General features: G+C 41.8%; 1 protein-coding gene across 7 annotated transcripts in view; it reads left to right on the forward strand.

Annotated features, from left to right (window-relative positions):
- Positions 1 to 22,971, forward strand: part of SRPK2 (SRSF protein kinase 2) — a 144,654-nt gene that overhangs the window by 76,717 nt on the left and 44,966 nt on the right. For all 7 annotated transcript variants that reach the window (XM_063448122.1, XM_063448123.1, XM_063448127.1 and 4 more), the window contains 4 exons: positions 1,620 to 1,765; positions 16,968 to 17,076; positions 17,606 to 17,693; positions 22,633 to 22,720. In XM_063448122.1, the coding sequence (XP_063304192.1) occupies positions 1,620 to 1,765; positions 16,968 to 17,076; positions 17,606 to 17,693; positions 22,633 to 22,720 (431 nt within the window). The remainder of the gene's footprint in view (positions 1 to 1,619; positions 1,766 to 16,967; positions 17,077 to 17,605; positions 17,694 to 22,632; positions 22,721 to 22,971) is intronic.

Below are 22,971 nucleotides of genomic sequence, written 5' to 3' on the forward strand. Positions count from 1 at the left end.
CGGCCGCTCCCCAGCAGCAAGGCCATGCCGGAAGGCTGACTGCAAGCCCTCGTTCCCCCCCCTCTGGACCGGTGGGGGTTATCCCTTTCCACCCCCAACCAACTCCTGGGCACAGCAATGGCCCAGAATCGGCTCTGTGGAGACACAAAGCTACCGTCCCTACGGCCTCCAAGATGGCGGATGCCTCTCGCACCGCCGTCACGTCCAACACTTGGCGGGAAACCGAGAAGCGACTGGACAGCATATTCAATGCCTTCTGGGAGTCTCTAGAGGCCCGCATGAGGGGCTCAGAGCCTGAAGAGTTCCCCCAGCCTTTGCCACAGGGTACCTCACAAGACGCCAAACCGGGTAAAATAGCAGGGCAACGGCAGAAGCAGCAAAAGGGCGCTAACCTGAACCGGCGGGGGCAGAGGCGAGACACACAACCCAAAAAAGCAGATGATGGAAGGCGGAGGGGGGTCAATAACCGGCATCTCCCCGGCAAGGCGAGGAAGCAGAGGAGACCGCCAAAAACGAGCACCAGACCACCCCAAACAAAGCAGGTGAAGCTAAACTCGGCACCAACAGCAACTCAGAAAAGCCCAGGGGATCTCGGCACCCGGACACCAGGGAGATCGCACCAGCTGCACCACCTACAGCAGGGGGTATTCACCCAGCCCCGTCAAGGCATCGGCTGACCCCAAACGGACTGAGACACTAACACAGGCATAGTATTGTCTTACACCTGACTCTGTGCCCCACTGGAACTGGACATGTTTCTATTACTCAACCTTGTGTTTAATGTTCAGTTTTGCTTTTTGTTTCTCACAACTCCCATCACTCGCAGCCAACATGGAGGTCTGCATATTGAGCTAAGGTAGCTAGGGGGCTTTACTTTAACTTTAGCTGGAACCACTGTTTCAGCCACAACCATGCCACTAGTTTATCCAGAATAAATAGCCCTCTACTGAAATAGCATGGTATAAAGGCGATGCAACTAAACGTGTGCCAATCATCTGTTTTCAACGTTAATTTCTATATCTCCTTTCTCATAAAGCATTGTTCTTGCAACATGGCATATTTTTCTGTAAAATGCTGATGTCAAGCGTAACTTTTATCATTTAATTTACTTTATCACCTTAAGCGCAGCTAGCTAATTCTCAAAGCATGTTATACCATAAAAGCGATGCCTAATAGTCGGATATCTTCATATAATTTGTAATCTCACTCTACGTTTAAGCCTGTTTACTATGTAATATAAAAAAAAAAAAGTGCTTTGTCTATCTACTACCCACTGTAACACATGTTTAGCAATCAACGTATGGAATGCCGTTGGGGTACCATATGAAAGCCTGTAACCATTATAACCATTATAAGCATTGCAAAAATAAAGAATTTAAAAAAAAAAAAAAAATTCAAATTCTATGCATGTTTTTTTTTAATTTATTTTTAATTTTTTATTCATTATCTGACTTTCTTGTGTATACTCCTTTTGACTGAAACTTGTGCTAAATACTTTTTTACTTAACATTTATGGCATTACTCTACACTAATCTTAAAATATCTTGATCAGACAGGGATTTCAAGTAAAATGTGCAAGAAGTTTTACTCTTGACTAACAAACTGTTTTTTGTTTGTAGGCCAGAGGCTCAACAGAAAGCACCTTCTGCCCCTCCACCTCCTCCCCCTCCTCCACCACTCCCCGAGCCAGCACCACCAGAACCAGAGGAGGAGATTCTAGGATCTGACGATGAGGAACAGGAAGACCCCGCTGATTACTGTAAAGGTTAGTTGAATAAAAGCATGTTTTAAAGCATTTGCTATTCTTTTTCTAGCACAAACATATTCTTCAGTGCTTTAAAGGGATACTATAGGCACCCAGACCATTTAAGCTAATTAAAGTGGTCTGGGTACAGTGTCCCCATTGCTACTTAGTGAGCTTACGGAGCTACTGAGTGCTGCAATGTTAAACATTGCAGTTCCAGACAAACTGCAATGTTTACTTTGCAGCAATAAGTCTGCCTCCAGTGGTTGTTTCTCAGACGGCCACTGGAGGCGCTTCCTGGATCCAAATGGACCTTTTCTCTGGTATCTGACGCTTGAAGTCCTCACACGCTGTATTGACATTGGCGCTGTAATAAGATATGTAAATAAAGGCTTTTTACACTTTGTTTACCACTGAGGGTGGGGGTGGGGGGGGGGGGGTGGGGGGCGGCAGAGGGACCTATAGAGTCCGGAATAGAACTTTGTATTCCTGGCACTTATTGTATTCATTTAAAGTGGGGGGCATTCACAGTAGAATATAATGTAGTTAGATTCGCCAAATATGGCTTTGGAAATTTTAAGGTTTTCGCAGATTTGAACTTGCAGGTTCCTTCATACACATCAAAGTTGTACTCTTACAGCTACAGGTGGGTGGAGCCCAAGAAGCTGGAAACTGAAGATGGCAACTTTTGCGGGGGACAGATTCAGGCAAGTATATCTGCGCTCTGATGTACCACAAGGCCTCTGCACTCCATGGGATTGTAACCTTAATGAGTCTATACAAAAATAAAATAAATTTCCTTTCAAAACTTGATGGTGTTACTATATTAAAAATAGTTTTGAGGTGATGTAATTTAACTGTTTATATCTGTACAGCTCTAACCTACCCTGTCAGCTTCTTTAAATCCAGTTCTTTCATAATGACATCTCCTTCCTCCACCACTCATGGTCTCTTCCCATCTCCTCCCATAGATGCCCATTTCACATGTGGGATTTTAAACAGTATGTCTGTAAGTTCAGTGTTTCTGATTGAAATGCTGCACATATGGAGATATTTGCACTTATGTGCAGGGGTACAACTAGAACAAGGTACAAGTTTAATGCAGTCCGGAACGAAATTCCGTACTGTGTAATGTTCTGTGCAAAAATTACATTTGTCAGTGCTTAGAGCAGACCTGAAGTGTGAAGGCCTTAGGATTGTGTGCGTGCGTCTTGCGTTTACACAGACAAAAATACTGTTCTTTCCCCCCTTTTGTCTCTTACTTTAAGCCTTGCCTCCATTCCCTTCTGGTCTACGCTGTATAACTCCCCTCTATCCCTGCTACTTCTTCAATTGTCCCACGCATGCATCTGAGGTAAACCCCTTTTTCCTCTGATAAACACTTGATTGGACCCCAGACCAAATATAGATAATGTGGGGGGGCAGGGCCTGACAGCAGAGCTGGCCAGACATACTTGCAGAGAGCTCTAGCACAGCTAAGCCTAAAAGCAACGAAAACTCGTCATAATTGTGGTTTTTAGAGACCAACATAACAGAGTCTCATTGCTGCATCGAGTGGGAGCTCGTGGACACAAAAAAAGTGACTTTCCGTCGAGATCTGCCACACTCCATACCTAAGGCCTAGCATGACAAGCAGCCTGATGGCTGGGAGAAACAGCAACATGAGAACCAAACCGAGCAGCAACTATACCAACTCCCTGCATCCCCCCCCCCTCCCCCCCCCCCCTCTGGACCGGTGGGGGTCATCCCGGTCCCAGTTGGAAAAACCCTCAGACCTACAGCAGGGGAGTACCCGGCCGGAACAAAGCTCGCATACAGTAACCAAGATGGCAGCCGAGCCACAACCTCATGAGACCCTGCAGGCCTGGAGAGAGGGCTTTGAGGCCAGGTTCAATAAGATCTGTGAAGACTTTTGGAGGCGATTAGAGCGCAGACCCAAAGCGTTTCACCTGCACACTGCCCTACTAGGAGACTCTCTCACCATAGCCCAGATAATCAACTCCGCTATTTGCTGGTGGACACAGTGAAGGGACACACAGGACTTTGGGGCTGGAGGGGCCCGAGCATGCAGAAAGGCGGACTCAGGACCCCCAGAGCGGACAGCCCAATTCAATGCCAACCATCACGTTCCTGGCTCTTCCAAAACAGGGGAATCGGATGACTGGTGACTTACTGAAAAAGCTCTAGATAGCCATTACTGGCTCTGATTTATACTAACTTTATGTTATAGGCCAGGCTTCTGAGCTCCTGTCTCCTTGTTTTTTTTTACATTTCCTATTTGATTCTTCTCTATTTCCTAGCTATCATAGTGCAGGGAACGGCAGTAGGGCAGACATATAGCTCCAATAATAATCGACATTGAATAGACATAGCATGTTCTTATCCTGCATTGTCTATAACGCTCAGCTCTCCAGGCATAACACATTTCATGTATATCGGAACTTTAATTAAAACATATGTATAGCTCATTGTCGACACACATGTCTTGGCCACAATACAGGATAACGTTACTATTTGGTTTCAAACAGAGGCGAGGGTGGCTTACTTGATCGTTCCCTGAAGGCTACCATAACGCTGCTCAGTAAATGCACCTCTAGACATGCGGCCTATTGCTGCATGTCTAGATATAAGTTAACCCTCTTTGCTGAGGCCTGCATAGCATAGCACTACTGTCCCAAGCTCTAAGGGTCACTGGCCTGGGGCATCCCTAGGGATTTACTCCTGTCTCCAACTGCTACTTACTACTCTTATAAAATGTGTTGTTTTGATCTGCCATGAAAAGGTTATGTTATTGAAACGCTCACATCGGCACTAAAAGTTGAAGCACGTTATTACCATTACTGTTTGACTGTTATAAATTAGCATGACTTTTATTACTAATCACACTTGCTTATCTTCTGGCATTCATAGCACCAACCTGTTAACGTATAAAATAGTGCAGCTCATGTGACATTTTAAGCAAAGCTTTGTCTCATAGGTTGCATACTCCTGCCGAAATGTCTATATAATGCCTATAATCATACAAAATGTACAAAGCAAGTCATTAACCCTGTTATACCTTTTTAAAAATTGTGCATGTCTTTCTCATTGCTCTACTACATGTAAGCTATCTATTGTGAATCTATTGTCATTGGCTGTTGGGGCATGACAAAATTGTATGTATTTTTTCTGCACTACAAAAATAAAGAATAAAAAAAAAATATATATATAGATAGATAGATAGATAGATAGATAGATAGATAACGTGCCGTGAATGCTTCATGGGGGAACCCTGTCCCGTGCTGGATTTCAAGAAATTAGGAAAACGAGAAACTTACTAGTATACCTGAAGGGGTGCAAGCACAGGGGAGCAGTACACCTACTAGGTTCTAGTACATAGATCAGCAGTCCATAAATAAAATTTAACTTTTAATAATAAATTTAAAATAAATGGGTACAAACAAAAACAATAATTGGGGACAGGGCTTATATTAAAGAGGAGAAAACATAGACCTAATCGTGATAGGATACACAAAGAAATGCCACATACATAGGTAAGTGGCTAGCTGCACTGTTAAGGGGAGAGGGGTGAGGAAAAAATCCGTACGCTAAAAATCCCCAGCGTCCCCACCACAAACCAAACCCTAAGTGCTGTTAAGGTAAATGTAGATTCTATCTCCTCTAATTCTAACTACAGTCTGCAGTCCTGTGAATTGAAGCACTGTCCCTACTAAAATCAAATAGTGTAGAATCGAAAGGAGGCTACTACGGTGGCTAATTCTGAAGCCAATCCGAGGAGAGAGCGGGATATTTAAATCATGACCTAACGTACATTCGGTTCCCCTGGTAGAGCCGCAAGTCGGCGAAACGCGCGTCGGGACTTATCTGAAAGGAGGGGGGAGTCGGTCAGACAGGGAGGATTTGTGCTAGATTTATGCAGTTACAGAATATACAACCCTCCTTTCGATTCTACACTCGATTTGATTTTAGTAGGGACAGTGCTTCAATTCACAGGACTGCAGACTGTAGTTAGAATTAGAGGAGAGAGAATCTACATTTACCTTAACAGCACTTAGGGTTTGGTTTGTGGTAGGGACGCTGGGGATTTTTAGCGTACAGATTTTTTTCCTCACCCCTCTCCCTCTCCCCTTAACAGTGCAGCTAGCCACTTACCTATGTATGTGGCATTTCTTCGTGTATCCTATCACGATTAGGTCTATGTTTTCTCCTCTTTAATATAAGCCCTGTTTTCTTTTGGGCTCTGTCCCCAATTATTGTTTTTGTTTGTACCCATTTATTTTAAATTTATTATTAAAAGTTACATTTTATTTATGGACTGCTGATCTATGTACTAGAACCTAGTAGGTGTACTGCTCCACTGTGCTTGCACCCCTTCAGGTATACTATTAAGTTTCTCGTTTTCCTAAGCTCTTACTCAGTAGGGGTTACCCCCCAGTCAATTCCAGCAGTTTGACACACTCTCCCTAACACTGTCTCTTTCTATGGCAATATGGATTTCAAGAAAGATTTACCGGTACTTATTTCTTTTTTTTTTTTATTAAAGTGGAGGAAGTCAGATCCAATAGAGTAAGATTTGTATGGATTAACCATTGAGGAGCCATTTAATGAGCTACACTCCAAAAAAGTAATTTGTGTAACAATATGCAATAATTGTAGATTTGTAATGACCAGAATTTTAAAATTGACGGTTAAGAAAAATGTATTGTCTCCGGTCTTCCCTGAAGATCATTGTCCTTTGACTATATAGTGCGCTGTCTACTTTTATACAACAAAACTGCATCATCTATAACTTCACTTTTCAATTTAGTGAAGCAATTTGAAGGAAAATGAATAGAAATGTCTATAAGTACACCATCCTCCCCTCTATGAAGTGCTCCACAGAAATTCAAATAATGATTGCCAAAATGCCAATATTAATGGCATACTATATTACAACTTCATATTGGCTTTCTGTCAGTAATTGATATAAGTTTGGCTCATCTGTGTCCAATCAGCAAGCCGAGAAATACAGAAATTAAACTATGGGGATATTTATCAATGTGTCCTTTTACAGCTCATATTCTTTTCTTTCTTTTTCATCTCTTTTTAATAACTTATTTTCCTTTGGCAACACAATGGAAATATGAATTTTCCACCACTTCTGCAGAAAGTGTCAGAATTTACCATAAGAGAACCTTCACTTTTTAGAACACTTTAATAAATACAAACAAAATTGTGGTTTCATTTAACGGTCCATTTAAAAATGAATTTGATAAATATCCCACAATGTTTCTATTTCGTCTTCTCGTTTACAATGTTTAATATGGCTGTGCCTGGGCTTTACTGGATTATAAGACTTTTGTTAGTGCACACTGAAATTTAACTCAATGATGCTCATTGACATGGAGCTGCCACACTTGCTGCAGTAATCCAGTAAAAAAAGGTTGAGGCAATATTCCAGCTTGAGAAAGCTGTGTTATCCCTTACCATTCTATACAGCAGCATTTCTAGGAGGTCTTCTGTTGTCTACTTTCTATAATATACAATACTCTGAACTCCAATTCCCTGTAGAGCCTTGTTATTGGAGCTAAAATGGATACACTGGAGGGGGTTACAAACATGCTCTAGAACAGGGTTTCTCAACGTTTATGGAAAATTACCCCTGCAGGTCTAAAAAACATAATTCCCAAGTACCCCTGCCTCAAAAGTAATTTCTATTGATTTTAATTCCAAATGAAACTTGTAGACACTGATATTTAAGTTAATCTCTTGTTGGTGAACAAGCCTGAATAAAGGTAGTAAAGATACACACACTCACTAATTTGACGCACGCGCTCTGACGCACACATTCCTTCACACAATCCCAGATTATTATTTTTTTATCATTTAACTCGACCCAGCCTCCCTTCCTTTGGAAGAGCTGGAGTGGATGCCTCCACCTTGATCCAGTGTGAGGGCTTGTGTTAGCGTGCTTTTTAGTGCTGCTGGAGCCAGAGTGCCATTGTAACCAGTAATCATTGCAGGGCGCACAAGGGAGATTACAGCTCCCTCTCTGCAATCATTATTCCCACGGATACTGTATTTTGGCAGAGTAGGCAACTGCCTACTGTGCCTAAGCGCAAAGCCAGCTCCCTCCTGGGGGAAACAGAGGTGGCCAGCCGGACCGCTTTTGGGGTACACATACTACTGATTGAGAAACAAGGCTCTATGCAAGGCTTATGATTACTAAAAATAATGCATTGCTGCATGTCTAGATGAAACCCAACCTACATGTTGCAGGCAATGTGTGGGTGCCTGGAGTACCACTTTAGAATAGGTTAAGCTGACAGACATGACCACCTTTTTGGGGGGTTATTGTCAGTGATATGGACATAATTCAGTGCCTTGCTCACTTACATGACCTGTCCTACTGATACATTTTTCAAAGCCTCAAGTGAGTGTGTTCATTATGGAATTAGCAGCCTAACTGTGTTAAAATATTAAATACATTTTTAAAAAGGCTACTTTTTATCCTTCATATTTACTTAGTTCTTTGCTAGTATAGAGGTAATACATTATTTGAGACTCTAGTGTTGAAAGGATACTATTGTATTTTAAGGGTTACAAAGACTATGTATAAATGTAGGGAAATTGACTGAATGCATAGTGCTACAGAGCAAAAAGGAAGCACTTGGGCAAGAGACCTGCTTTGACGACAACTGGTGACAAATGGCACTGCTGGTGATCAGATGCTAAAACTCTTTTGCTTGAGGTCTGAATGGGATTTATTTGTAATGGTTATTCCTCCAGGCAAAGGGATAACGTTAAAGCATCCAGTGCTTCTCTTAAATGGCTTGGAAGCCTTAAGAAGAAAAATATGTCCATTATGAGAATGGGATGATTAAATGTATGTGCAGTGGATTCTTGATATTGTTATAATAACGGTGTTTTTAAGTGTCTTGTGTAAAATTGTTTTTTGTTTTTTTCCATCCCTACTATATAAGGCAGTTCATCTTATATGTAACAATTTTATTTTAATTGCATTTTATTTTGTTGTTGAGCCACCAAATATAATCATGTTGGTAGCTATATTAAGGTTTAAAGTGGATCTGTCACTTATTTTGTGTGGGTCTTTGGAGATGTCACCTTCAGTGTTCTTAGTTATGGTCAAGTGGACTAGGGATACAGTGGAAGGTAGGTTTAATTGCCTGAATCTGTCCCTCTATCTCCTGCAATCTGCTTTCCTCCATATTTTTTTTTTTTTATTAATTTATTTTTTGCTCCTGGTCCTTCATTTGCCAGGAGCCACATCAGTGCTGTACTTTCACGCATGAAGTGTATGGAGGATCCTGCTGAACAATAGGAGCTTCCATAGATGAGCAAGATTGTGAATATATCCCACAGCAATCACTTATGATGGCTGTTGGAATTCTGTCAAATTCCGATTTTATCATAAGACAAGGTAGTCCCTAATTTGTCTTATGGTATATATGGATCGCACTGGAAAATTTCAAGTCCTAAGTTACTAGCTACATGTTAAAAGTTACTTGCCACTGCAAGCCTGGAGAGTCCTTCACATAGTCACCAGTGACTAGTGGAAATTGTGAGAACTGTGTTCTACATCCGCCTTCACTGCTTAATGTGTTGGTTACAGTGTGGAGATGAAGACGTAGATTGTATTTACGTGTAAGTTGGGTATTGTGGCGAAACCAACCTCGCCACTGGGCATTGGAGAAGCCTGTTTGCCCGCCTCCTACCTGCTGACTATGGCCCCTTTAAACGTATGGACTTTTATTCGGTGTGTATGGCCCTTTAAGAACCGTCTGGGGACATCTTGTAACTTTGGTAAACAATGCTCCTTTAACCCTTTAAGGACCAAACTTCTGGAATAAAAGGGAATCATGACGTGTCACACACGTCATGTGTCCTTAAGGGGTTAAGACTGTCCCCAGACCTGTAAAATAACTTGTCCCTGGCTTTCTCCCTCTTGGTTCAGTAAATAGGGCTTACTGAACCAAGTACCACACAGGCGGACCACCCAGAAGTTAAAGTGTGCAGGCAATTTACCTCCCAGGCTGTGAGGTTACTGCAGGTTAATTGCCGACCACTGGGTGGCCTCAGTTCGTGCAAACGAACACGTGGCGGCGGCCATCTTTGTTCATTCAGATGCGGTCAGCGGTGTATGCTAAAGATTCTGTGGACTGAAATCGGCTACACATTTTGCCGAACACCGCTGACCCTTACCTTCTTCTACACTTCGTTTTTCAGCTCCAGAGACTAAGTCCTGTTCGAAATGTCGTTTTTCGGCATAAAATTGACCGACCGCACAGCCCAAATCTATGGAACTGTTTTGGGCAGGAAATTGTGCTTGCGGTCGGTCATAAAGGGACCTCCAGCTAACTTTTGATCCACTGGGGGGATTTGGCTGATTTTTGGAAGTGTTTACGTTTGAAGTTTGCGGAGTTCAAATATGTAATTTTTATGGAGATTGAATGTATACTTTTAAAGTTACAGTGTATGTGTGAAAACTGTATTTTTACTGTATGCTATAATTATGTTATATGTTTATCTGAGGGGAGGAAACCTGGGGGTTGTAACCATTATGCTATTGGTTGTTTTGTCCCTCCCTGTGGGCGGTCCTGTATTCTCAACTCTTGTAATAAAAGCCAGGCTGGATGAGCCAGTCCAGAGTTCCTGTTTTACCCTCAAAGTGAAGTGTCGTCTCATTATTGGGGGAATGATTTATTGCATGCTGTTTCAGTTGACTGCTAGGAGTGTAAGCCTATTCGTATGGTTCCTATTCAACGGTCTACAGCATTCCTATGCTTGAGAAGATTCATATGCTGCATCAGTTCGGTGATTGTGGTGTCTGCCAGAGTGCTTGGAGTCCTCAGGAAACGCTAGGAGCATCCATTAACGGAGGTACTCAGTCGGGGTGCCAGGCGATCCGTTACAGGTATGCACAGATGAGATTCAGTGATTATTAGTGACTAATTGAGTCTCAACCAATCAGTGAGTCCCCATTCACCAAACTGGCTTAGAAAAGGTAAGGAAGGCACACTCTGTGTAAGTGAAAATTCTGAAGCCTGATGTCACAAGGGGGGCAGCTGAGACCGGTGCTGGAGGCAACTTGGGGGTTAAACCATCTGAGAACAATTTAACCTCTTGAGGTAAGAGTGCCTCCAGTGACCTTCTTGCACCATAACTTTAGTACACTATGCACTTCCTGTAAGTGAAAATTTTTATGCCGAATGCGGCCAGAGGTGGAGCTGAGACTGTCTCTTTAGGTACTTTTGTGGTTAATCCAATTTAACAAATTGAGTTAAGCGAGCCTCCAGTGGCCTCCTGTCACCATAATTTCATTTAGCTGAAGCTGTTTTTTTGCCTGGAGTGTCCCTTTAATAATTCTCAAATCCCTCACCCTAAATTTAAGCCTAACACTATTTGAATCCCTCTGCTGATTTCAGTATTGCTAACTCATAAGATCACTGGCTTCAGTGTATGTTGTCCATTAAGGAGTCTGAACAGGGTGAGCTGTTGTGTGAATGTTCTATTAAAAAGTGTATATATGTCGCATTCAAAACAAAGGGAGTAGAATGAGGTCGAGGTTTGATGTGCTCAAATGTTTTAATATACTTTATTACAAAAAACAAATCCGATAATTTAATGCATCAAGTTGACATTTGTTCTTTAAAACTTTTCTGCCACTTGGATGCTTAGTCCCCTAATTTGTCCAAATCCCTCTGTGAAAAAGTAAAATTTACATGCCTGTTGAAATATCCATAATAAACACAGCAGCGTTTTAAAGGACCACTATAGTGCCCTCAGCCCTCAGGGTCCCCCTCCCGCCGGGCTGCATGGAGAGGAAGGGGTTAAACTTACCTCTTTCTCCAGCACTGGGCAGGGAGCTCTCCTCCTCCTATCCTCTTCTTTGGCTGAATGCGCATGCGCGGCAAGAGCTGCGCACGCATTCAGCCAGTCTCATAAAAAAGCATTTACAATGCTTTCCTATGGATGCTGGCGTCTTCTCACTGTGATTTTCACAGTGAGAAGCATGCAAGCGCCTCTAGCGGCTGTCAATGAGACAGCCACTAGAGGCTGGATTAACACTAATATAAACATAGCAGTTTTCTATAGAAAAAAGGTTTAATCCTAGCTTGACCAGGCACCCAGACCACTTCATTAAGCTGAAGTGGTCTGGGTGCCTATAGTGGTTCTTTAAGATGGAAGGGTGACGGGGGGGGGGGGGGGGGGGCGGAGCCTGACCACGGAGGTGAACGGATGCACATGCCTGGAGCTCCGTGCTCACAATAGAAAAAACGACTGAAACCCAGCGTGAATTTGACAGAAACTCGCCCACAAATACCCACCAGGTCAGCCTGAACACCATGGGGCGGAAGACTAAACGATTTCCAGCGGACAAACCCGCACCGGGACTTGCCATTGGGACATGTGGAGACAGGCGCATGGCGCCAACGGGCCCAAAATGGCCGCGTTGTCCGGTGGTTGCTCGGACTTCTCGGACGAGTTGTCCGGCGACGCTGAAGAGGACTACCCACTCGTCCCAGCACAGGCTCCCTCACAAAAGCCGAGGTGCACCAAATCAGGGTCGGATACATCCCCTGTGACCATATCGGTCCTAAAAGATCTACTGGCAGACCTACAAAGGAATCTCTCGGCAGACATCACAGCAGTACGCAGTGATCTGCAGGGACTGACAGGCCGCATTGGGGCCCTAGAGGGAGCAGCACAAACGAATACCCAACACATCACCCAGCTTCAACAAGCCGTACAAACTCTGCAGCAACAGAATCTGCTACATGAACGCCGTTATGTGGCCCTAGAGGACTCACGGCGAAGAAACAATCTTAAACTTAGAGGGGTCTCAGAAAGCATCCCCGACATGGAACTACCACATTTTCTGCAACGCATGCTGGCGGCTATTCTACCACAAAGGCAGGGAAAAGCTATTACTCTGGAAAGATTCTTTCGAATCCCTAAACCCACCACAGCCCCCAGGGACTTGATCATTACCTTTCAAAACGGCAAGGACAAAGCAACGGTCCTCACGGCATTACAAAACAAATCACCCCTTCATATTGAAAATATGGCGATCTTATTCTATGTCGACTCGTCAAGCAGCACGCTAGCCTGGAGGCGAACGCTACGACCACACACCTCCTTACTCAAACAACATGGGACTCGCTACCGCTGGCACCAATCTCGCATCCTTAAGGTTCAACGGGATCACGAAACGTACCTCATCCAGGACCTCCAGAGCGCTACGACTCTATTACGAGACATGGGCTTGTCCGGGGACTCATTGATCCACCAAGGGCCCACCGCTGCAACCTCTCCACCCCATACCTGGGATCCGGCAAGAACCGCCACCTTTATCCCGCAGGGACGAACACCTGACTCCTACGCAGCGGTCACTACTTGAACAGAGACTCAAGTGACCCACAGGACAATTTAATAACTTCACGGTTTTATAATTAGCACTTATGGTTTCACTAACCTCTGTTCTCTCTCTGTTCCTGTGGACTATATTACACCTGCTGATGCATCACTCCATTTTTTCCATTCTTCAGACGTCCTACCTAATTAGATCTGGCATACATAACTGTCAATTCACCCCCCCCCCCTCTCGTCACAGGGTACACAGGCACACACATGAGCACCCCCACACAGCATCTCACCTGGCCCGACACCACACTCACCCACTAACAACCTTGTTATAATAAGCAGAGCCGGCTCATGCCCTCATCGGACCGTGACTTCATCCCGGCCTCCCGAACCATAGGGCTACACGTAGCCACACAGGGCTAATTACAAGTAGCCTCCAGTGGCATTATTCTCCTAAACGCTGAGCCAGAATCTTCTAGCAAGTGCCCGATTTTAGGCAACACGTAGGTACGCACACCAGCCACTAGGTTCTGAAAGCGATTGACTGGCCCCAGCTTGATTGCTACCCTAAGGTTCAGTTGCACTAGGCTACTCACAGCACCAACGGGGTACAACCCGTCTGAATAGCGATCATTAACTTCTGCCGAAGCAGATTTATCCAAACCACTGTCTGCATTAACCTGTGGACTCTGTAGCGACACCGCCTCAGGGTATAGGACAGCCCTAATATAGTTACTGGCTCTGTGTTCTTCTTTTTAAAAAAATGTTTATTTCCTGCAGTTCAGCATTTATAAAAGTAACGCAACCCGCACACGCTTTCAAGACACCTCAACTACAGTAGTAAAAGTGAACCAGCTTTCTTACACGAGAGAGGTTTTATAGACATGTCAGATGTTTAAGTTCATTATACCATAACCGCACACAACTGAGCGTTGCACACATACCGCTTCAAACATACGCCTATACTTATCGATCTTGCATGTATCACTTGTGCCTTGGCTATTTCACGAATGTGTGCAGTTACCTTTTGTACTCTAACCTTAAAAATTTGTGCAGACACAGCCAAATGAAGCAAAGTATGCACTTTTAGGATGTAATTTCTGATGTAATCTGTTTCGTTGTGAATTTTGCATGTTCCTGCACTCGTTATTGTGATGATGCAGGATGTTATGTTCCCTCATGCACAACAAAAATAAAGAATTAAAAAAAAAAGATGGAAGGGTGACAGACTCCTCCCCCAGAATTTAACTTTTTACTTTTACTGTTCAGTTTTGATATACTCTTACAATACAGTGGAGCATAATACAGAGATGCTCATACAAAAATCAAGCCTGGCACAACATAAAGATATCTATAAAATACATAGAGCTGAGTACAACACAAAGATAAACACAAATAGAGCTGAGAAAAATGTATGCAGCTCTGTGTATTGTATCTAACAGATTGAGCTGAGTAAAATACAGGGAGAAACACAAGAACTGAGCACAATGATGAGATACTCATTACTATCCCACGCAGCCAGGATGACTGAGATGGATTACACAGAGAGGCCTACACAGTGTATGTCTCTGTATAATGTTCCAGCTCTCCCTATGTCTATCTTCCTATCCTTTTATAGCTCTTCCTCTCACGATCTTCTCTTCAGTAGTGCTCCTGCTAGGATGACCAGTCCTCAAAGTTACAGCCCCAGTCGTGCAGTTTGAAGCTGCACAACTCTATAACTAGACACATCATGAGTTCCTCAGATGTCTGCTGTAGAGTGACAGAGCACTTTAAAGTGGATGGGTATGTATGGTAGTTGTTAATAAAATTATTAGTGAAAGGCAGCCCAGTGCTTTGTCATAACCCCCCCCCTTTCCTCTTCACCCAAGGGCTTCCTTGGCTTTTTATAATTCTATATTTGAATTAGTACCATTACTTAATCCTCAGACAGTCACTAGAGCTATAGGGGGAAAGAAAGACATTATACACTTGCATTTGGCAGGAGCCAGAACCTGCTGCTGCTGTGCACTCTGGGTTACTTCTTAGATGGCTTCTTGCTTTTCTCTCCTTTGCCCACTGTAACCCGATCCCCTGGTGCTATGAGCCAGTGACGGTCCTTGAATAGAGAGGCCAATAGCATGCTTCCAGTCATGGGCAGCTGGCTCTGTTGTCGGAATGGCAACTCCATTCTCAAGAGACTAGACATGAACAAAACCTGTTTAAACAGGGCAGATTTCAAACCAGCCCTATATTTTTACCTCAAAACAGAATGCACGTGTCATGGTCGATTAAATATTTCTTACCTGTTCTTTGTTAAATTTTGTATATATTGTGTATTAATATTGTTTTTGTATTTTATTGTACCATAATGTATCAATGCAATGTTTTGTGGACCCAGGACCTACTTGAAAACGAGAGAAATCTCAATGTATCTTTCCTGGTAAAATATTTTATAAATACGTTTTTTGACATGCTATGTGCTCTCCCGTGAGCTTCTCCCAACATCCTCCTCTGAGGGGGAAGGGCCCTGCAAAACTTAAACCTATTATTAAAGAATTATTTTTTGGCATACCAACCTTTTTTTAAATTTTATTTAAATTCTTTATTTTTGTTGTGCAAAAGTTTGACAATCATGCATATACAGGCAAGTACAGGCATTTCACAAAGCATGATACTGTGGCATATAAGAGAACTGCACATTTTTATGTAACTAACCGGTTAATACAGGTTGTCAGAGAATGGTAAGGCATTAAGCAATTGAAAGTAGTGTAAGCTGACATTAACTTTTTCAACGAGGAGAGAGTTATATAACGTGCTAAACTATGATTAACTCTTGAGTTTGGTAGCCACTGGGTTCTTATGTTCGTAATATGTGGAGATAGCATATTTACACACAAAAGTAATTGCTAGGCATGGTAATAGCTGGATATGAGCAGTAGGTAACATGCTAAATTAGCCGGACTGGCATATGAGCATATTGGAATTAAAATAACAATATAAAAAGTAAAGCACAATTTCCACTGAAACTAGATGCATTCCTGAGGTGACTGCTAAGGGGTGAAAGTAAAAAAAAAAGTGGGGGTTATTGCTCGTTCCCATGCAGCAAGTGGGGATTAGATGCCTCTGCCTGGGACTGCTTAACCATTGCCTATTGATGGCAGACTGTCACCCCTGGGGAACATGAGTCCACCTCTCTGCAGGTGAGGGCCGCCCTCTTGTTCTGCGCCGACTCAAAGGGGGGGGAGGAGTGGGGATGCAGGACGCCAGGCGAGCTGCTGCTTATAGCGGTCCCCAGGGCGGGAGATCGTCCGCCTCTCCCAACCATTAGGCCGCTTTCCTTGCTAGGCCGCATTTGTGGAGCGTGGTATTTCTCTACAAAAGTTCACAAAACAGGTGTCCACAAGCCCCCACGCGATTCAGCAATGAGATCTTTGAGCAGTACTGCTATATTCAAGATTTTGGCCAGTAATAGCCCATGTTGAGCTTGTTTGTGTCAGAGCTCTCTGCCCCCCGGAAAAATTATTTTAATGTTTCTAAACTACTGCAAGTAATTTGTGATGTTGCCCCAGGTGCCAGTTTGGAAGATCGTCCACTGAATAATCAGACCGAGAAGTGGGCACAGAATAGACATTTTGATATCAAAGATCAATATTCCTATCCAATTCACTTCTAGTTAGGTTGCTTTTAATTTGTAAAGTATCATCATTTTGTGAGGAATCTTATCAAATGCCTTAGAAAAATCCAAATGCATCACCCTGGCCTATACTTCTACCAACTTCTAAATAGAATGTGCACAATGAATTTCTAAATAAGATCATTTAATAACCTGAAGTACCAATTACTTACTAATTGCTGTATTACTGTTTTATGTTTTAAGGTGGCTATCATCCCGTGAAGATTGGAGATTTGTTTAATGGTCGTTACCACGTCATCCGAAAGCTGGGATGGGGTCATTTTTCCACTGTGTGGCTCTGCTGGGACATGCAGTAAGCTATCCTTTTGTGTAATTTTGTTTGTTACCGGAGCGTTAGTCTGGTTTTGTGTATTTTATTTGAGATCATTAAAATTACACAATTCATGTAAGTAGGGAACAGTACATTGTCAGAACTTTGTCTAGAAATGCAGATTTAAGGAATGTCCACCTTTAAATAACCCTGTTTTTTAAATAAACTTGCCTTCTGTAGCATTAGTGTGTGTCTCCTATCTACTCTATTTGGTATTAATATTGTGGATGTTTGGTTTTTTTATGCCATCTTGGATTTGGCCAAACTAATGCTCTGTTGTAAGGCCCCTGGTATATAAGCATATTAATAATCCACATCAGACCACTATAACCAGGTTCATTGAAGCCATTTTAATAGGCTAATTCATTCGTAGCAGCTGACTAGGCTTTGAAGTTGCTGCTAGTTTACCCTGGAACTACTGTATCAAACCTTCGTTGAGGTTTTTTGCATGATGGCTTTATTATAAATATTTATTGTATCATGATTTAATAAGATTTTTAACTTTTTGTAGGGGCAAGAGATTTGTTGCAATGAAAGTGGTAAAAAGTGCACAGCACTACACAGAGACGGCTTTGGATGAAATAAAGCTGCTAAGATGTGTAAGTATATTTGTTTTTGTAACTGCCTGTTATTTATGATCGCGCCTTAAGTTTTGGCGGTAGTGTTATGTATTGGCTTGTCATTCGATAATCAAAATCTTGTTCTTCAGAAATGTAGTAGCTTAAAAAAAAGTGAAGTCTATTGGTGTACTGATATAATTTTAAAGTAACGTGGCAGTTCATAACATAAAATTTTATTTTTCAGTGTAGTGGATTGAGGAAGCTTTTTATTTATTTTTAATATGTATGTATATACAGTCATGAGAGCGAGTATATCATTTTGATTTCTGTGGTTTTACATATCCGGTCATAACATTCATTTGTCCCTTAGCAGGTCTTAAAGTTAGATAAATACAACCTCAGATAAACAAAAACACATGACCTATTACACCTTGTCATGACTTAACAAAAATAAAGCCAAACTTGAGAGAATCCTTTATTAACCCCTTAAGGACTGAGCCAAATGTACACGTTGTGAACAAAATAAAACGTAAACAAAACCTGGCATTTGCGCTATATGTCTGTCCAACCGTAATTCACCTCTTTCATATTAAATGTACCCACCCTTATTATATATCATTTTATTCAGAAGAAACAGAGCTTTCATTTGATATCAAATATTTAGCTATGAAACATAATTTAATATGAAAAATGGGAGAAAATAAGAAATTTTTTTAGTTCTACATGATATTTTAACTGTCAATGTCATAATACTGTTTGCTTTTACTGCAATAAAATACACATATTTGTATTCAGCAAAGTCTCACGTGTAAAACAGTACCCCCTATGTACAGGTTTTATGGTGTTTTGGGAAGTTACAGGGTCAAATATAGCACGTTACATTTCAAATTGAAATTCGCCAGATTGGTTACGTTGCCTTTGAGACTGTATAGTAGCCCAGGAATTAAATTTACACCCATAATGGCATACCATTTGCAATAGTAGACAACCCAAGGTATTGCAAATGGGGTATGTCCAGTCTTTGGCCAGTGTTTGTGACGAAATGGCTACTAAAGTTAGCGTTGGTATTTGTTTGTGTGTGAAAAATGCAAAAACGCATTGGCCAGTGTTTGTGACTAAGTGGCTACTAAAAAAGACTGGACATACCCCATTTGCAATACCTTGGGTTGTCTACTATTGCAAATGGTATGCCATCATAGGGGTAATTTTCATTCTTGGGCTACCATAGGGTCTCAAAGGCAACGTAATCAATCTGGCGAATTTTAATGTGAAAAAAATGGAACACAAGCCTTATATTGGACGCTGTAACTTTTGAAAACACCATAAAACCTGTACATGAGGGGTACTGTTGTACTCGGGAGACTTCGCTGAACACAAATATTTGTGTTTCAAAACAGTAAAAAGTATCACAGCAATAATATCGTCTGTGTAAGTGCTGTTTGTGCGTGAAAAATGCAAAAACCGTCACTTTTACTGGCGATATCGTTGTAATACATTGTACTGTTTTGAAACACTAATATATGTGTTCAGTGAAGTCTCCCGAGTAAAACAGTACCCCCCATGTACAGGTTTTATGGTGTCTTGGAACGTTATAGGGTTCAATATAGTGCTGGCAAACTAAATTCCCTATACTTTCGGCATGAGTTGTCAGCCAGGTCCCGCTAATTGTAATTAATTAAGATACCTAATTATGTAAAAATATTACATAAATATATAAATATATATGTAGAATAAAAAAAACCCCCAAAAAACGGAGGGTGTACTATTACGCCCATCGGCGTTTAGAGCCGCTTAGAATAGGGCGTAATAAGGAGTTAACTATTATTTTTAAGTTATTTCTCCCAAAGTTTGTTCCTTACAAGTTATTGAATCGTAAGGTGTACTTAGTTTTTCACACATAGCTTCTCTAGTTTGCGAAGGAGACTCTTCACTCTGGACTTTCAATCACCTTCCACCTTTATTCACAGTACAGTTATATTACATCGACATTTCTGTTTCTCCAGACTTTCATCAGGTAACTGTTACAAGGGACAAACCCTAGAAATACCCGTAGTGCAATACATGTGCCAGCAATACCCACCCACTTAGACCAAAGCAATCCCCAAAGATAAGTCAAATCAATGTATTGCTGTGATATCTCCAAATTTGGACTTCCAACACCATGACCTCCTCCACACCAGTATAGTGCTAAAGGTAGGCCTCTCAAACGGAGCCATTATATGTTTAATTCAGAATAATTTACTCTGTACACATGGTGACATTTAAATGCAATAATATCAAAAAACAGCAATTGCCGAACGCCAAAAACTATTCGCATTAAAAATACAACTAACGGGATACCAGCAATGTCACAAAGCATTATATATTTAAAAGGCAATATCAAAACATGAAATGCTTCATATGTAATGGAGAGCAAAAAACAAGTTGCAAGAGTGCACTGAGGACGGACAAGGGACCCCAGACGTGGACCCCTTGCTCACGGTGCCTAGAGAGATATCAGCTATGCCTCACCGATGATGCCTAACAAGGCTGAAATGATCGTCTGGGGTTGCTGTATCTCTCGTGCAGAGAGAACTTGCTGGCATTTCGGACCTGGACTGCCCGTATGGGTGGGACCAGTCTGATATGCTTCAGATATGTTCTCTCTGTAATGGCACAAGATGAGCTAAAACCAGCTTGAGTTCTGAGCGGGGACCCACCGAAGGGCAGGCTATTTCAGCTGCTGTCCGTTCTCAGAATACTCTTGTGACCCTGTTTTTTGCGCTTCATATGTAATGTACTCACTGAGTGGCACAGAGTGCTCGTGCATGCCAGCTGGAAAAGCAAAGTGCTGCAAACTGATAGTTGCAAAGTGTGTGCGAGAAAGATGGTGGAACACCACTACAATCATGCTCACCCTGCTGTGTGTGAGCATGAAATAAAAGCATAAGTACTATATAGCCATAATAGGTTGGAAACGTGAATGCATTACCAAACGTGAACAAAATAGTAGCAATTAGCAATTAATAGCGGGCGATTAATTGCGCAACCGGGTAGGGATCGACCGAGATTGATTTTTTTTTTTTTTTTAGAGTCGATACCGATAATCTGTGAACTTTCAGGCCGATAGCCGATAACTGGCCGATATTCTGTACATTTACCATTTTGAAAAAAATAAACTAATCCTAAAGGTAAATGCACAAAATATACATGCCACATGTAGTGGATGAAGTGTGTTTAGACAGGGGTGCTGTGGGTGTTTATGTAGTGTGTATAGTGAATGCAGTGAGTGTTTGTGTAGTGTGTATATATAGTGAATTAAGAGTATGTGTGTGTATGTGTGTGTATGTATATATATATATATATATATATAGTGAATGCTGTGTGTGTTTGTGTAGTGTGTGTGTGTTTGTGTAGTGTGTGTATAGTGAATGCTGTGTGTGTGTGTTTGTGTAGTGTGTGTATAGTGAATGCTGTGTGTGTGTGTTTGTGTAGTGTGTGTATAGTGAATGCTGTGTGTGTGTGTTTGTGTAGTGTGTGTATAGTGAATGCTGTGTGTGTGTGTTTGTGTAGTGTGTGTATAGTGAATGCTGTGTGTGTGTGTTTGTGTAGTGTGTGTATAGTGAATGCTGTGTGTGTGTGTTTGTGTAGTGTGTGTATAGTGAATGCTGTGTGTGTGTGTTTGTGTAGTGTGTGTGTATAGTGAATGCTGTTTGTGTAGTGTGTGTATAGTGAATGCTGTGTTTGTGTAGTGTGTGTATAGTGAATGCTGTGTGTGTGTGTGTGTGTTTGTGTAGTGTGTGCGCGTGTGTGCAATGCAGTGTGTGTAAAATGGGGGTGGGGGGCACTTTTTAATGTTAATTTTTTTTTTTTAATATTTAAATGTTTTTTTAGTCCCCCCTCCCTGCTTCTTACCAGGGAGGGGGGATATAGTATTTACCTTGCCTGCAGCTCCTCCAGTTCCCCAGTGTAAATCTCGCGGCCCTTAGTGCCGTGCGGAGCGTTGCCATGGTAACCCAATCTCGCGAGATTTAGACATGGAGCTGCAGGAGCTGCTGGCAAGGTAAATAAGCGCTTGCTGCCGGCCCCCCCAGGACCACTGGGCTTGTAATGAGCCTGGCGGTCCTAGGAGGCATTATCAGCAATATCGGTATCTATATTGGCCAATACCGATATTGCCGAAAATACAGAATATCGGCCGATAATATCGGTAAAACCGATAATCGGTTGATCCCTACAACCGGGTCCCTCTGCAGCAATGCCCTTATAATATAGAAACAATCATGCTAGAAATTGTAATGTAAAACCAGCACAATCGCACGCCATCCGTGCACATGCTCGGGAATAATGAACAAATAAACACTGATTCCAACTAATATTAACCCCAATAAATAAAAAGTATCATGATGTGATATGTAGATTTTGAAAATAAATCTTTAGGCTGTACACTTAAAGCCTAAAATCTTAAGTAAAACATATGTGGCCAATATAAACTAAAGTGCTCCTAGTGGATAATGCCATTTATATTCATCCATATAGATATTAAACATTTTATAAGACAGCGGGGAAAATAGTATAAAACAAAAAACTATTAAAACACAAGCAGAGCGTGGCTTTAGTGTCAATCACCAAAGGAGATTTCCCATATAGAGCTCGGATATCCTCTTTTTTTTTTTTTTTTTTTTTAGGCAAAAAACGATACAGCATATTACGTTCATTCATGCTCCTTGGAGGCACTGTGTTCAGAGACCAAAGCAATCCCCATTTTGCATTATAAAAGTGGTGGGGGTTCTTCTTGAGAGACCGAAATGTCAATGTAACATAACTGCACTATGAATAAAGCAGGAAAGTGATTGAAAGTCCAGTGAGTGCTCTACTTAAAAAAAAAAAAAAAAAAAAAAAAAAAAAAAATCTTTTTATTTTTTATTTTGTGTACATGTGTTTTGGAAGCATTTTTGTCTAATATATAGCTTACTGTAAAAAACACTAATTGTTCCAGGTGCGGGAAAGTGACCCTGGCGATCCAAACAAAGACATGGTGGTGCAATTGATAGATGACTTCAAAATCTCTGGCATGAACGGCATACGTATCCTTTTTCTAATAAGGCTTAATTAAGCAAGCCTGCATTTCCATGGATGAGCACGATATCACCTGCCATAGTTAATTATAGACAGATCACTTGTTTGACTGTGATCTGAATATGTGTTATAACACTTTACTGTTTCCGGGTAAGTCTTTGTGGAAGAAAGACTGTTATAAAATCGCACGCTCTTTCACGTACAGAGTTAGTTGTTGCTGTTCTATTTTTACTAAATCTTTTATAAACTCTTTTGAAAG

This window comes from Pelobates fuscus, chromosome 3 (genome assembly GCF_036172605.1).
Source record: "Pelobates fuscus isolate aPelFus1 chromosome 3, aPelFus1.pri, whole genome shotgun sequence".
Taxonomy (NCBI): domain Eukaryota; kingdom Metazoa; phylum Chordata; class Amphibia; order Anura; family Pelobatidae; genus Pelobates; species Pelobates fuscus.